Genomic DNA, 13110 nt, shown 5'->3' on the forward strand with positions numbered 1-13110 from the left:
GACATTTTATTAAGACAGAAATTAAAAGTGTACATTGCCAGTCACACTCAGAATATAGGTGGCTCCATATGTGTATTACAAGGCTAAGAAAGACACAGAATTTCTTTATATCAGTCTATTCATTCAAGTCTGAGCTAAGGAATGCGTTATGTAAACAAGATAAACAATGTCTAACAGCAGAAGGGGGATGGAATACTAACCCAGAGACAAATGTATACATAATTTTATATACATATACACACTATCCACATATAATTACTATTATTATATTAATCACATATAATTAGTATCATGTTAATAATATAGACCATTCATGGATACATATCATATTTAATAATGTTAGTGGAATAAAAAAAATCTTACACACAGCTTTACACAAGAAAGCCAGACACCAATGACAGATAACACTAAGTAATTAATTTTACTTTCTAAAAAAAAACAGGGTGAAATTAAGGTTAGGAGGTGTCAATTTTAGAATTACGATAGAAATTGCCCACGCTCTGTCTGGCATAAGAGTGAACCAATGCTTTGAAGTGACATGTCCTGCGATTAATAGCAGTCATAAAATACTCAAGAATATGATGTAAAACGAATCATCAAAACCAGTTAACCCATTATGCATAAAGGCAAATGGAAATTTTTGGTGATGTAATTGCGCCATCTACTGACCAAAATTTAGATTATAGTCTTAGGGAAGACACACCTACAGTTCCCCATTGGTCCTATCAATTAGTGATGTGCAGAGAGTTTGGCCCTTTAAAAAGTAAGGACAAAGGGAGCTCTTTGGGACACTCATACTCTTTGAACCACACTCAACCTCTTTGAAACACATGGACTGTACTCAAGAAACTATCAACTCTCTCTTAAACACACCTAATTCTTAATATTTTCCATTTCCATACAATCCTCTATACATCATACTTTCATTCAATTCCTGGGACAGATCTACACCTCTGATAAGAAAATCTACAACCTAACTGGTAATTATGCTGGTTTTATTTAATTAATTCTAATTAATTAAAATTCTACTAATAGCAGGAATATATATCTGGATAAATCTGGTCAGATTTCAATCATTAGAAATCTTAGTTAGCTAAGGAATATATGGTTATAAAAATTGCATTCCTGCAGGTGGAATAAAGATAACCATATATCAACAGTAATATTTACCAAAAGGTTAGCATGCCACATTTTATCCAGATGTATTGACTTGTTCTGAAATAAGAGATAGTATATCTTATTTAGGAAAGTTAAAATTCGGCAAATGTAAAATCGAGTAGAAATATTCTTAGTAATTTGGTTCTAGGAATGATTAATGATCTGGTATAAACATTACTTTATTGTAAAGTTACAAAATAATAGGATATATTGCCTATGAGGATTGTAGCCAGCAGTGAAAGGGTAAATTCAGTGTGGTCTAACCATCAGCCGAAGTTTTTATTGCTTTTCGCTGCACTGTTGTGTTCTGTGAAGTTTTGCCTTCTGTCTGTAAAGTTGTTTTCTAAGTGAAGTGCCCTATCATAAATCTTTTGACAACTAGTTGCTTTTAGCCGCTGTATTGTATTTAAACCATTGTTATATTGTATGCCTATGTTATACCAAAATAGTCACTGATTATTGTCACGCATGTTACATATATTATTTTTAATCATTATTGTCACCATAAATCATATTTTTATAATGAAATTGTGATTTACTGCATGAAGTCAAAATCCTCTAGTGAAGCTTCCTCTAAGATCTAAGAGAATTAAAATCGTGGGTAATTCTCAGCTTTATATTATCATTTTCGGGGGAAAGAGTGCCAAGATATCAATTTTGATATAATAAAAAATATTACATTATTTTTTGATAATTTTTATGAGTATTATTTTAATATTTATCACCCCATAAATATCCTCACAAAACATGAAATAAAAGATACAAAATACACTGCTACAATAGGCAGAATTTAAAGATCTATTCTTGGCTTAAAACCTTTAGAAAGGAGCTATAAACTGGAGCAGAGACCTCCTCTCATACACGTGAATGCAAGCGGACAGAAAGGGAATATTTAGTGTATTTCTATGGAGTAAACTATTTTGTGGCTTTGCGGTGTACTACATGTCATAATAAGAAAAGAAAAGAAAGGAAAATAACTTAGAGTTATAGAAATGCACGCTTAATTATTTTTACATACATTATCAATTTTTTTTAAAGTTCAAATAAAAAAAACTCAAGAGCCTAATATTTACGCCAGTAGCATTTTACTACACTTTAGTAGCTCAACTCTAAGCTTCGAGGCTTAGATTTTTAAATATTCCTGTTAAAAAGTTAGTAACAGTTTCTTAGATTGGTCCTAGATGGTTATTAATATATTCAAACCCTGAGTGCAGTCCTTAAGGCCTGGAGTTGCTTGCATAATGCATTGCTTACATTCAAAAAGAATATCAAATAAGTGAGCAACATTTTTATGATTGTATTAATTTAATAACACCTGCACAGTGTCTACACTGCACTCACTGTAAATATGTGATACATAAAACAAGAATATAGGCTAACAGGTTTAAGGCAGCAATTCATGCAAATGAATGTACAATGCCAATTTACTATCATTATATCAGACCACATAACAGATGGTTTAATAAATTATGCAGGATATACCAGTGTAACAATTAGCAAGCAATCATATAATAATATTTGTGTGCACGCCTTAAGCTAGTGAAAATTATACATACTTGACATTACAAGTCTATAAATAGGATTAGAAATAATGGCAGAGCAGATTTGTCCCTTATAAGAAAAATCTTATTTAACATTAAATTACATTATAACCATTCTGAAGGTCTTACAAATGTGGTGTATTAACCAATTAGTTTAATAATTGCAAATAATTGTATGAGTATGAAAAAAATTATAAAATTTTACATATTTATTGTTTGTGCTTCATTAACTGCTAAACACATTAAACACAAAATAATGCTGTGTATAGCCCTTTAACATGCACATGTTAAAGAGACACTATAGTCACCAGAACAACTACATCTTATTGCATTTATTCTGGTGAGGATAACCATTCCCTTCAGGTTTTTTGCTGTAAACATGGTATTTTCAGAGAAAATGCAGTGTTTACATTACAGCCTAGTGATAACTCTGCTGGCCACTCCTCAGATAGCTACTAGAGGTGCTTCCTGGGGCAGTGCTGCACAGTGAGCAGCACTGCCATTCAGTGTCTCCACCCTCTGCATGCAGACACTGAACTTTTCTCATGGAGATGCATTAATTCAATTCATCGCTATGAGGAGATGCTGATTGGCCATAGCTGTGTTTGACTTGTGCTGGCTCTGCTCCTGATCTGCCTCCTTGACAGTCTCAGCCAATCCTATGTGATTGTCTTAGACCACTACCTGTGATGATGTCAGCGGAGATCCCTATAGGATTGGCTTAAACTGTCAAGCAGGCAGATCAGGGGCAGAGCCAGCAGCTGCAGACTTGAATACAAGTAAGATTTTACTATATTTAGGGAGGCAAGATGGGGCCAGGGGGCTAGATGGTTTTAACACTATAGGGTCAGGAATATATGTTTGTGTTCCTGATCCTATAGTGTTCCTTTAACCCCTTAAGGACCAAACTTCTGGAATAAAAGGGAATCATGACATGTCACACATGTCATGTGTCCTTAAGGGGTTAAGTAGATAAAGTGTGTAGGAACCTAGTGCAGATTTACTGTAATAAGGCAAACTCAGCCACTATACACAACACATTACACAATCTTAACATGGTTATCTGTGTAACTAGCTCAGTAGTAGTTATGGTTGCAATATGATGATAGCTTGTTTAAAGAAAGAAAGAAAAACAAAAGTCATTTAAAAAAATAAAAAAGTTCTAAAGTTCCTTGTTTCAAAATGTACAGAGCATTCTAGACTTTTTGGAGTCTTGGTACAGGAGCATCTGTCAGGCCCAATTTCTACATCTATAGTACAGTAAGTGAACAAGAGAGAAGAAGAGAGGAGAGAGTGAATGAGTGAGGATAAAGAAAGGCATATGAGAGAGAAATATGACAAAAGAACGAGAGAGAAATATGACAAAAGAACTAGAGAGAAAGAGGGCATTTGGGGGCAAAATGCTTCATGTGATGGAATCATTCCTACTGGAATATCGGAATGTGTGTAAAGAGCACAGATCGATTACTTTTGCCCGATCTGTGCTCTTTACACACGTTCCGATATTCCTAAAAAATAAAAAATAGAAAAAAGATTTTGAAACAGTTGTTAAACTTACGGTTGAAAAGGTATAAAATGCTGTTTGTCTTCATCGTCAACCTTTCCAGTAATTATGTCAGTTACGTCCATCACTAAAAGAAAAAACAATGTAAAGCCAGATTAAACAAGATTTGTGAACATATTTTAATAAAATGTAGTTATTTCACTCTAAATCTTCTATGAATACGCATGCAAGGTCAGCAGGAAATGTGCAAGTTAAAATAAGTTTACCGACCCAGCGTAATGAATGCAGAGATACGAAATATGTCAATAATAAATTACCTTAATTTCACCATCTAAGTAAATATCAGCCATGCAGTCAAGCTTTCTCTCTGGATTATGCACCCCACATGGCTGACCTGTGTATATGCAATAATGGTCATATTTAGCAAGGCAAAAAGAGGCAATATTCTGGTGAATAATGTTAAATTAGAGGTAATCACTACAGAAACCAAATTAATGTTTTGCAAAAGTTAGAACCCTAAATAGCACTATTTTGCCATGATAAATATGACTCATTGTGAAATAATAGTTACAACACATTTGCTTATACCAATATTTAAACCAATATACATTTATAATTCAGTATGTGAAATACAGGTAATAATTAGCTGTACATTTGTAATGATATACTTTAGACCATTTTCTACGCAAATGCAGAAATTAATATATTCAGGATGGGAAGAAAATTATAGAAAGATGAAAACATCAAATCAAAAAGGAGTTCAATTTAAAAGAACACTATAGTCACCCAGACCACTTCAGCTCACTGAAGTGGTCTATGTACAGTGCCCCTGTGCCCCTTAGTCCTGCATTGTAAATCATTGCAGTTTTAGAGAAGACTAAGACTGCTCCAGTGGCTGACAATCAGACAGCATTAGGACATCCAGCGTCAGTGAAAGCCCCATAAAGTATGTATGCCACACATGCACATAAGTCCCCCCATCGAATGAGGTAGGAGTAGGTGGAGCGCCATCCCAGTGCCAAGGGACATTGAGTAAGTAACTTAAGGGTTTTGTATCCCTTTACATGTAAGGGTGGAGGGTGCTGCTAGCAGGGGAGGGCCGTCAACCTTAGGCCGGGGGGGCAAATCCAGTTAAGTGGCCCATTGCTCCAAGAGGAGAGCAAAAACACCTTTCCCATGTGATTGAGGGGGGGGGGGGCACACACAGTGACACACTCACTGACAGGCACACATACACTTTTGATTTGACACATACTAACAAATATTTACTGACAGACACACACAGTTACAGGCATATTGAGACACACACACACACACACAGTTACAGGCATACTGACACACACACACACACAGACAAACTGGCCCACACACAGCCACACACAAACACACACAAACTGTCCCACACACAGACACGCACATCACACTGACACACAGATACACACAGACATACCGACACACACACACACAGACATACCAACACACACACACACAGACATACCAACACACACACACACAGACATACCAACACACACACACACAGACATACCAACACACACACACACACACAGACATACCAACACACACACACACACACACACAGACATACCAACACACACCAACCAGTAGACAGGGGACTGGGTGTAGTAGGGAGCTAGGGGCTGTAGTGGGGGGACAGGGGCTGTAAATGGAGGGGTTAGGAAATGTAGTGAGGGATAGGGGCTGAATTAGGTTGATGGCTACAATTTGAGAAAGTGGCTGTGGTGTGGGTGATATGGGTTGCAATTGGGGGAGAGGAGCTGTAGTGGGAATGTTATGGGGGCTGTGGTGGGGGGGCATGAGCTGAGCGGGCGGGGGGGGCAGGAGCTGAGTAAGGGGGACAGGAGTTCGGGGACAGGGGCTGAGGAAGGGGGACAGAGGCTGTGGAAGGGGAATAAAAAAAACAAAACAAAAAAAACTAAAGTATATTCTCCCCTCCCTGAGTCTTACCTTAGACCAGGGAGGGGTGGACAGGAGCCAGGAGGAGCAGCAGCCAACATACAGCAGTCAGTGAAGTCAGCCTCTCCTGATGAGGTCAGGAGGAGGGGGCGTGACTTCCTCTGCTTTTCTTCCAGACTCCCCAGCGGTCCTGTGAGAAGAGCCTGTGAAAGTCATGCCCCCTCCTGTCTGCAGGGAGAGAGGCAAGTTGAAAAATCCGAGTCCCCAGCCAGAGGCAGAGGATTCAGATTTTTTCTTATTTTACTGGATGCGGACGGCCTCGGATTAAGGGGGACCTGGGGGGCAATTGCCTCCCAGCCCAGCCCTAAATGCAAGGAAGGTGGGGATTAGAGGGCACAATAGTGTTAGGAATACAGTCATTCAAGGTTAATTTCCAATTAGAAGTATGTATTAGCTATAAAATAGATTTGACAATTAGAATTTATGTGTGAGTTTTCAGACAATTTTTTTTATTTATTTATTTTTTTTAAGAGCTCCAAAAAAGATCTAACATTATACTTAAAAAAAAAAAAAAAAAAAAAAATATATATATATATATATATATATATATATATATATAAAACAACTGAAAAATGATTTAATAGTTAAATGGAAGTAGTCTCAAAAATCACAGAATGCTTTACAAATAAAAGTTAAGGGTGATGAAGTGCAGACTCAAAAAATTACAATAAAAAAACATGGATAGAATTCAAACAATCTCAGATTAGGTGTTCTATATGCACATATTGTCCAATGGCTGCTCCAGCTTTTTCACTTAAAAGAACGTGGATTGGAATGTGAGAGGGCACACTGATGAATAGACCAGTGCAAATCAGTACAGTATAATCTGTTATTGTACATATACCAAAAGGTTCTGCTGTGCAGCAGCATATTATGCAATGTTATAATGTTCCATCATACAATAGTATGTATTTTCAGCAAATGAAAGACATCCAGAGGTGGGTATTATTGGTGTATTTATGTTGTGTTTCTATTGCATTAGCTCCATACTACATTAACACAGGAAAGTCAGCTCCAGTTCAGAGTGTCCATTTAACACCATTTATGGAATATTCTTAAAATAGATTAACTTATTGCTTCCATTACTTTGCTAAATAATAAGGAATTCCATTCAAAGACTTTGAATCAAAGATCCATATGTGTGTTAGTGAATCTTTCATAAAACTGACCCACATAAAAGGAAAATCCATAACCTCATCTATAGCATCACTTTATAGTCATAGCTCATCCACAAAGATGTACAATATTATTGTCTGAATTAGGTTTATAATCAGATTTCTTTGTGTTCCTTTCTACGAAGTTCATATGTGGTAGCTTTTCCATTACTTTTTCAGATAGGTTTCCTTCCTACAAGGGCGGGATTGGAGTGGATACAACCAAAATGGACAAGTACATCCACCAAAGGCACCTGTTATGACTTGTAAGAAGAGTTTCCCCATTTTTAAAGGAATACGAGGTGGATCTGGGTGGAAAAAGTACCCATAACCTCAAACCCTACTTCCATGGAACAGACTGAATGTCAATAAGCTCTGTATAAAATGCTTCACTTAAACCTGAGTTTATGCCAGTGACTGACTGACAGAGGTAATATACCAAGAGCATGTGTAGAGGAGTTCCAATGATCCTTGTACACATACTCCTCGAGATACTCCTAATGGGAAAAAACAGTATCAGGAATAAATCCAATTTATTTTGAATACTGGAATCTTGGGTTGTCCATTGAGATTTAGGAACCCCTTCATGTTGCAATAAAAAGAAATATATATATATATATATATATATATATATATATATATATATATATATAAATCACAAAAAGTTAGTTACCTCTAATCCAGTTGTGAAAGTCTCTTTCCCACCACTCTGCCATGCCTCTGGTGAGCCAATCCAATGCTTTTCATATAGAAGCACTGTAGTTTCATGGTGCATGGCAATCACTGCACTCTGCCAATAGAATGCTTCACAGAGAAGCATTGAACCAGCTGTCTGATTGACTCTTTGCTCAAAGTGAGTAATGAAGAGTCAATCAGGCAGCTGGAAGGGTGCAACCTTTCTCTCAATATCTGCACATTTATAAAGTAAGACAGAAGATATGCTCTATCCACACCTTTGGAAATTAGTGATTTGGAGTGTCCATAGCAACCTTTGTCAAACCTTTGTATAGCACATAATGAAGACAATTCTTAGTGGTGTCAGGAGAATGAATGGCAGAGAGAAAAGAAAAAAAAAAAAAAAAAAGAAAGCCATGTGTTCTAATTAAATGATTTAAATATCTAATAAAGAAAAGAAGAATCCTTGTTTTCAATTACCCGCTACACCAAACGGTCTCCTAAGGCCAGATGTCAGCTTTCTTGTATTGTTGTCTCGCAGTTCCATACGTCCCACTCTTACGATCTGACACACAAAGCTTATTTTTTCTCTCTTCAGATCTTTGCTTCCAAGATCCTGAAAAAAATATTATTGCGGTTAATTATTTTAAAGCAATCAGACAATGCTGATAATAGCTCGTGGTACAAAAATACTTCAACACTGCTTGGTCATAATTATTTACAGCGCTTGTTGGCTTCACTTTATTCTGTCCAATATAGGCATATCCAAATAATTCACTTTTAATTATTTTAAAGAATCCCCACATTCCTATTTTTTTTATATTCTCAAACTTGTCAGGCTGCAAGCAGACAGGTATATAAAACCCGTCTGCCTCTGCCAACAGAACAAGGTAATATGCACTGCAGTTTGAACGAGATACTTACTTTCCCCATGATTCCTGCTATTACAGAAAGAGGTCAATTCTGGATGTCTTGCTGCCTTAACTAACTATTGCAATCTGAAAATGGTGCCAAGTACTAAAAGAGGCGCAATCGCCATGGGAACCAGTGAAACCAGTAAGTACATTCCACTGGAGACTTTTCTAGATTTTATTAAAAAAAGTGTTCCTTCCAGGTTCATGTGTCTTCCCTTCCAATGCACTGGCTGTGCATTTTAGCTGATGTTTGGTAATGTTTGCTAAACCTTATTAAATATGCATTTAAAAGAATACTAGGCATCACACGAGAATAGGTTAACACAAGCTCGAGTGATGATCCAGAAAAGTGGCTAAATCCCTTTAAATTAAACAATATAATTTTACTTCTATGTATTCTTGTTAACCCTTCTAAGCAAATACGAACAATCCAGGACAGTTTAAAGCAGTAGTAGATTTAATTAATTACTGTTACAATAATGGTTGTATAATATTTATGGTATTCATTTACTGGTTGCGCTATTGTTTACAGCAACTAAACCCCAGCAAAATCAATATAATAAACATTTATCCTAACATGGTAAAGCGTAAAATGTTTGTGTTTTAGCCTCTGTAGCAGATGACGCCGACAGAGGAACAAAAAGATATAAAAAAAAAAAAAAAATGCTGAACAAGTTTAGTCTTAAAGAAATTAACATACACACAAAGTGATTTGGTCACACAGGTTGGCACCCAAGTAACAAAAACACTATTCTTAACATATTTACATGCTAAAAGAAACATTAACATTTCTTGGAATTTTCATTTTGATTGACCCAGACACTGTAAAAGGTCTCCATCTCCTTAAAAATCTATGTTAAATTAAATTCAAGGACATAGCGGGAAAATGTAATAAATTGTAATAATAATAAACAAAACAAGTCTTATTTTACTTATTTATCAGCAGCAACGTCTCACTGGTTTCCATGGCAATTATAGTTTTCTTCCAGAACTTTGCCCTAGTACTGCAGTTTCTGCACAATCTGCAGTAAAGGAGCCACTTATTATCTAATATGTACTCGATCATTGATATTCTTTCATTGTGTCTAATTAGAAGATATTCAGGGAACTTTGGTTCGAATCACTGCAATAAAATATTGTATGTGAGCTGCTATCAAACCAGATTTTAATATAAAGGTTTTTAATAAGAAAAGTTAAATCATCATTTTTAACTGGACAGCATTGGACCTCAATACATTTGCTCATAAAATACGTCACAATGTCATTTTAAGGGTATTACTTTTTGAAACCATTAACATGCTTGCTAATTTTGGTTGACAAATCTGCTGATGCTAACAGATTCTATATATATATAAAAAAAAATATTAAAGTAAAAGGTCGTGCTTGCATACGAGAGGTGGGGACCTGTTTTACTGGAACATCTGTATCTCCTGCTGTTTAAATGTGAAACTATGGAGGATAATGCAAAAATCAGCAAAAACATACTGTAAAAACAGCTCGCAGATTGTGTAGTCTTTCAATGTCTTTCGGCAAGCCTGAACTCGCCCAACGCACCAAATAGTTTTCACTGTAAGAAGGAGGGGAAAAAAAATGAAACAAAATGTGTTAATGAAACAGAAAAATTCAATACCCGATTACAAGGTAAATTGATTCTGTTGACATTGAACTATAAACATTTTTAACATGTCCCATGTCTAACCCTGCAGCCTACACCTAAATATATTAATGCATAACCCTACCCTTCCTATATCTACAAACAAGAATGAAGTAATGCCTTACTAAAGTTGGGCACAGGGTTAAAAAAAAACAGTCAATGTCAAGCTATTGTGTATATTTTCCATTGATTTGGTCATCCTTAACCAAGATGATATGGTTAATAGATTAACTCTACAGGCTACACTAGTAGTGGATATAAAATCAGACAACCATTAAAAAAACTGGTGATTTGTGTATGTGGAAGATAGAGGACTTACGGATACAAAGTGAACTGTGTAATTCAAGATACTTACTTCTAAATTATTTATTATTTTAATTTGTATCTATTTTATAGTATTATTATTGCCATTTATATAGCGCCAACAGATTCCGTAACGCTTTACAATATTATGAGAGGGGGGATTTAACTATAAATAGGACAATTACAAGAAAACTTACAGGAACGCGATAGGTTGAAGAGAACCCTGCTCAAACGAGCTTACAGTCTATAGGAGGTGGGGTGTAAAACACAACACAAAAATTTGTACATTAACTAATACAGAGAAAAAAAAGAGTTTCTAAGCAGAGATTTAATTTATTTAAATAATTATTATTATTATCACCACCATTTATATAGCTCCAATATATTCTGTAGTGCTTTACAATATTATGAGAGGGGAGATTTAACTATAAATAGGACAATTACAAAAAACGTACGGGAAAGAGGGCCCTGCTCAAACGAGCTTACAGGAACAGGAAATAGCAATCAAATAAGGTGGGAGAGAAGCAGAGCTGGAGGAGAGAGTAGAGTGCTGCCCTTGAGGAGAGAGCAAGAGACAGGTATGTGAGGTAGAGATTAGTCTGGAAGGCCATACGCTTTCCTGAAGAAATGGGTTTTAAGGCCCTTCTTAAATGATTGAAGACTAGGGGAGAGTCTGATGGCGGTAGGCTGGCTATTCCATAGGAAGGAAGCCACCCGCAAGAAGTCCTGCAAGTGTGAGTTGGCCATATGGGTGCGAGCAGCGGACAGGAGAAGGTCACGGGCAGAGCGGAGAGACCAAGAAGGGGCATACCTATGGATCTGTGATGAGATATAAGAGTGGCTAGAATTGTTCAGTGCTTTATAGGTATGGGGTATCACTTTGAATTGACTCCTATAGGATACAGGAAGCCAATGTAAGAACTGACAGAGGTGTGAGAGGACTGACTAGAGAGGAAAATCAGTCTAGCGGCAGCATTCATTACAGACTGTAGAGGGGCAATATGGCTTTTGGGAAGACCAATCAGGAGAGGGTTACAATAATCCATGTGGGAAATTACTAGAGCATGGACAAGCTCCTTGGTAGCGTTGTGCGTGAAAAGGGGGCAGATATGGGCTATGTTTTTAAGATGTAATCTACAGGATTTGGCAACATACTGGATGTGAGGCCAGAGTCAAGTATGACGCCAAGACAGCGTGCTTGCAAGGATGGACTTATGTAGATACAACTAACTTGTCAGGCATGGAAGAAAGGCAAGCAGTGACACATTGCAGGACAGCAGGGGAGAGGTCCGGGGAGGAGAGATATAGCTGGGGATTGACATCACAGTAATGCAATTTATTTTTCAGTTTTGCAAAATTCAAATATATATATATATATATACATATATACATATATATATTTAGTACATTTTGTCAAACGCTTGTGTTTTAGCACTGGAGCACCAGAAAACAGGTTTTTCATAGGAAGGAAGGTAGGTATATAAAATATAGAGACAAATTATACATGCTATTGACTTTTTCCTGTGACTCTCAGATAAATGTTATTTAATTAAATGAGGCATAATAACAGCCTAATTAGTGAATGTCAATGGTTTTGAAGTTCACGCTACTTCCCACTGCAAATATTAAAAAAAAGAAAATCCTAATAAAGCGCCAGCTTTTTGTCTGTTCGGTGCAATATTCATCTTCTTATGACCTAAGTGGCCCTGCTATCTAGCCACGAGTAGAGAATTCTTCTTGTAAAATGAAAATTAATAAATAAAATTAAAAATACTTGTATTGTACTCCGCTCTGTCTGTGGCATGGTTATCTCTGTATTTTACCCAAATGTGTATTTTATGGGTAATTTATGTCGGGCCCTATTCTGTATATTATATGACGATCTCTATATTAAACTCAGCTCAGAGTATTGTATTGGTATCTTTTTATTGTCAAGTATGGGTATCTCTGTATTGTATTTGGTTCTGTGTATTGCATAAAGGTCTCTATATTGAACCTGGCTTTAAGTATTGTAAGACTATCTCTATATTATAACGAGTTCTGGGTATTTTATACACATCTCTATTGTATGCATCTGTGTATTGTATGGGGACTATCATTAAGGGTATGCAGATGCTACAGGATAGAAAACAGTGACTACAGAGTTCAGGGGCAGAGTCAAATTCCAGGGGGAGGAGTATGGAACCCCACCATCCTAAAATTTAACCAGCCG

At 36.4% G+C, this 13110-nt stretch overlaps 1 protein-coding gene across 3 annotated transcripts in view; it reads right to left on the reverse strand.

Moving 5' to 3' along the window:
• The window catches only part of DOCK1 (dedicator of cytokinesis 1), a 369359-nt gene that overhangs the window by 287104 nt on the left and 69145 nt on the right, over window positions 1-13110 (reverse strand). For all 3 annotated transcript variants that reach the window (XM_063434591.1, XM_063434590.1, XM_063434592.1), the window contains exons 9-11: window positions 10427-10508; window positions 8508-8643; window positions 4258-4330 (exon numbers count right to left, since the gene is read on the reverse strand). In XM_063434591.1, coding sequence (XP_063290661.1) covers window positions 4258-4330; window positions 8508-8643; window positions 10427-10508 — 291 coding nt within the window. The remainder of the gene's footprint in view (window positions 1-4257; window positions 4331-8507; window positions 8644-10426; window positions 10509-13110) is intronic.

Source organism: Pelobates fuscus, chromosome 10, assembly GCF_036172605.1.
Source record: "Pelobates fuscus isolate aPelFus1 chromosome 10, aPelFus1.pri, whole genome shotgun sequence".
In the NCBI taxonomy this organism is placed as follows: Eukaryota; Metazoa; Chordata; class Amphibia; order Anura; family Pelobatidae; genus Pelobates; species Pelobates fuscus.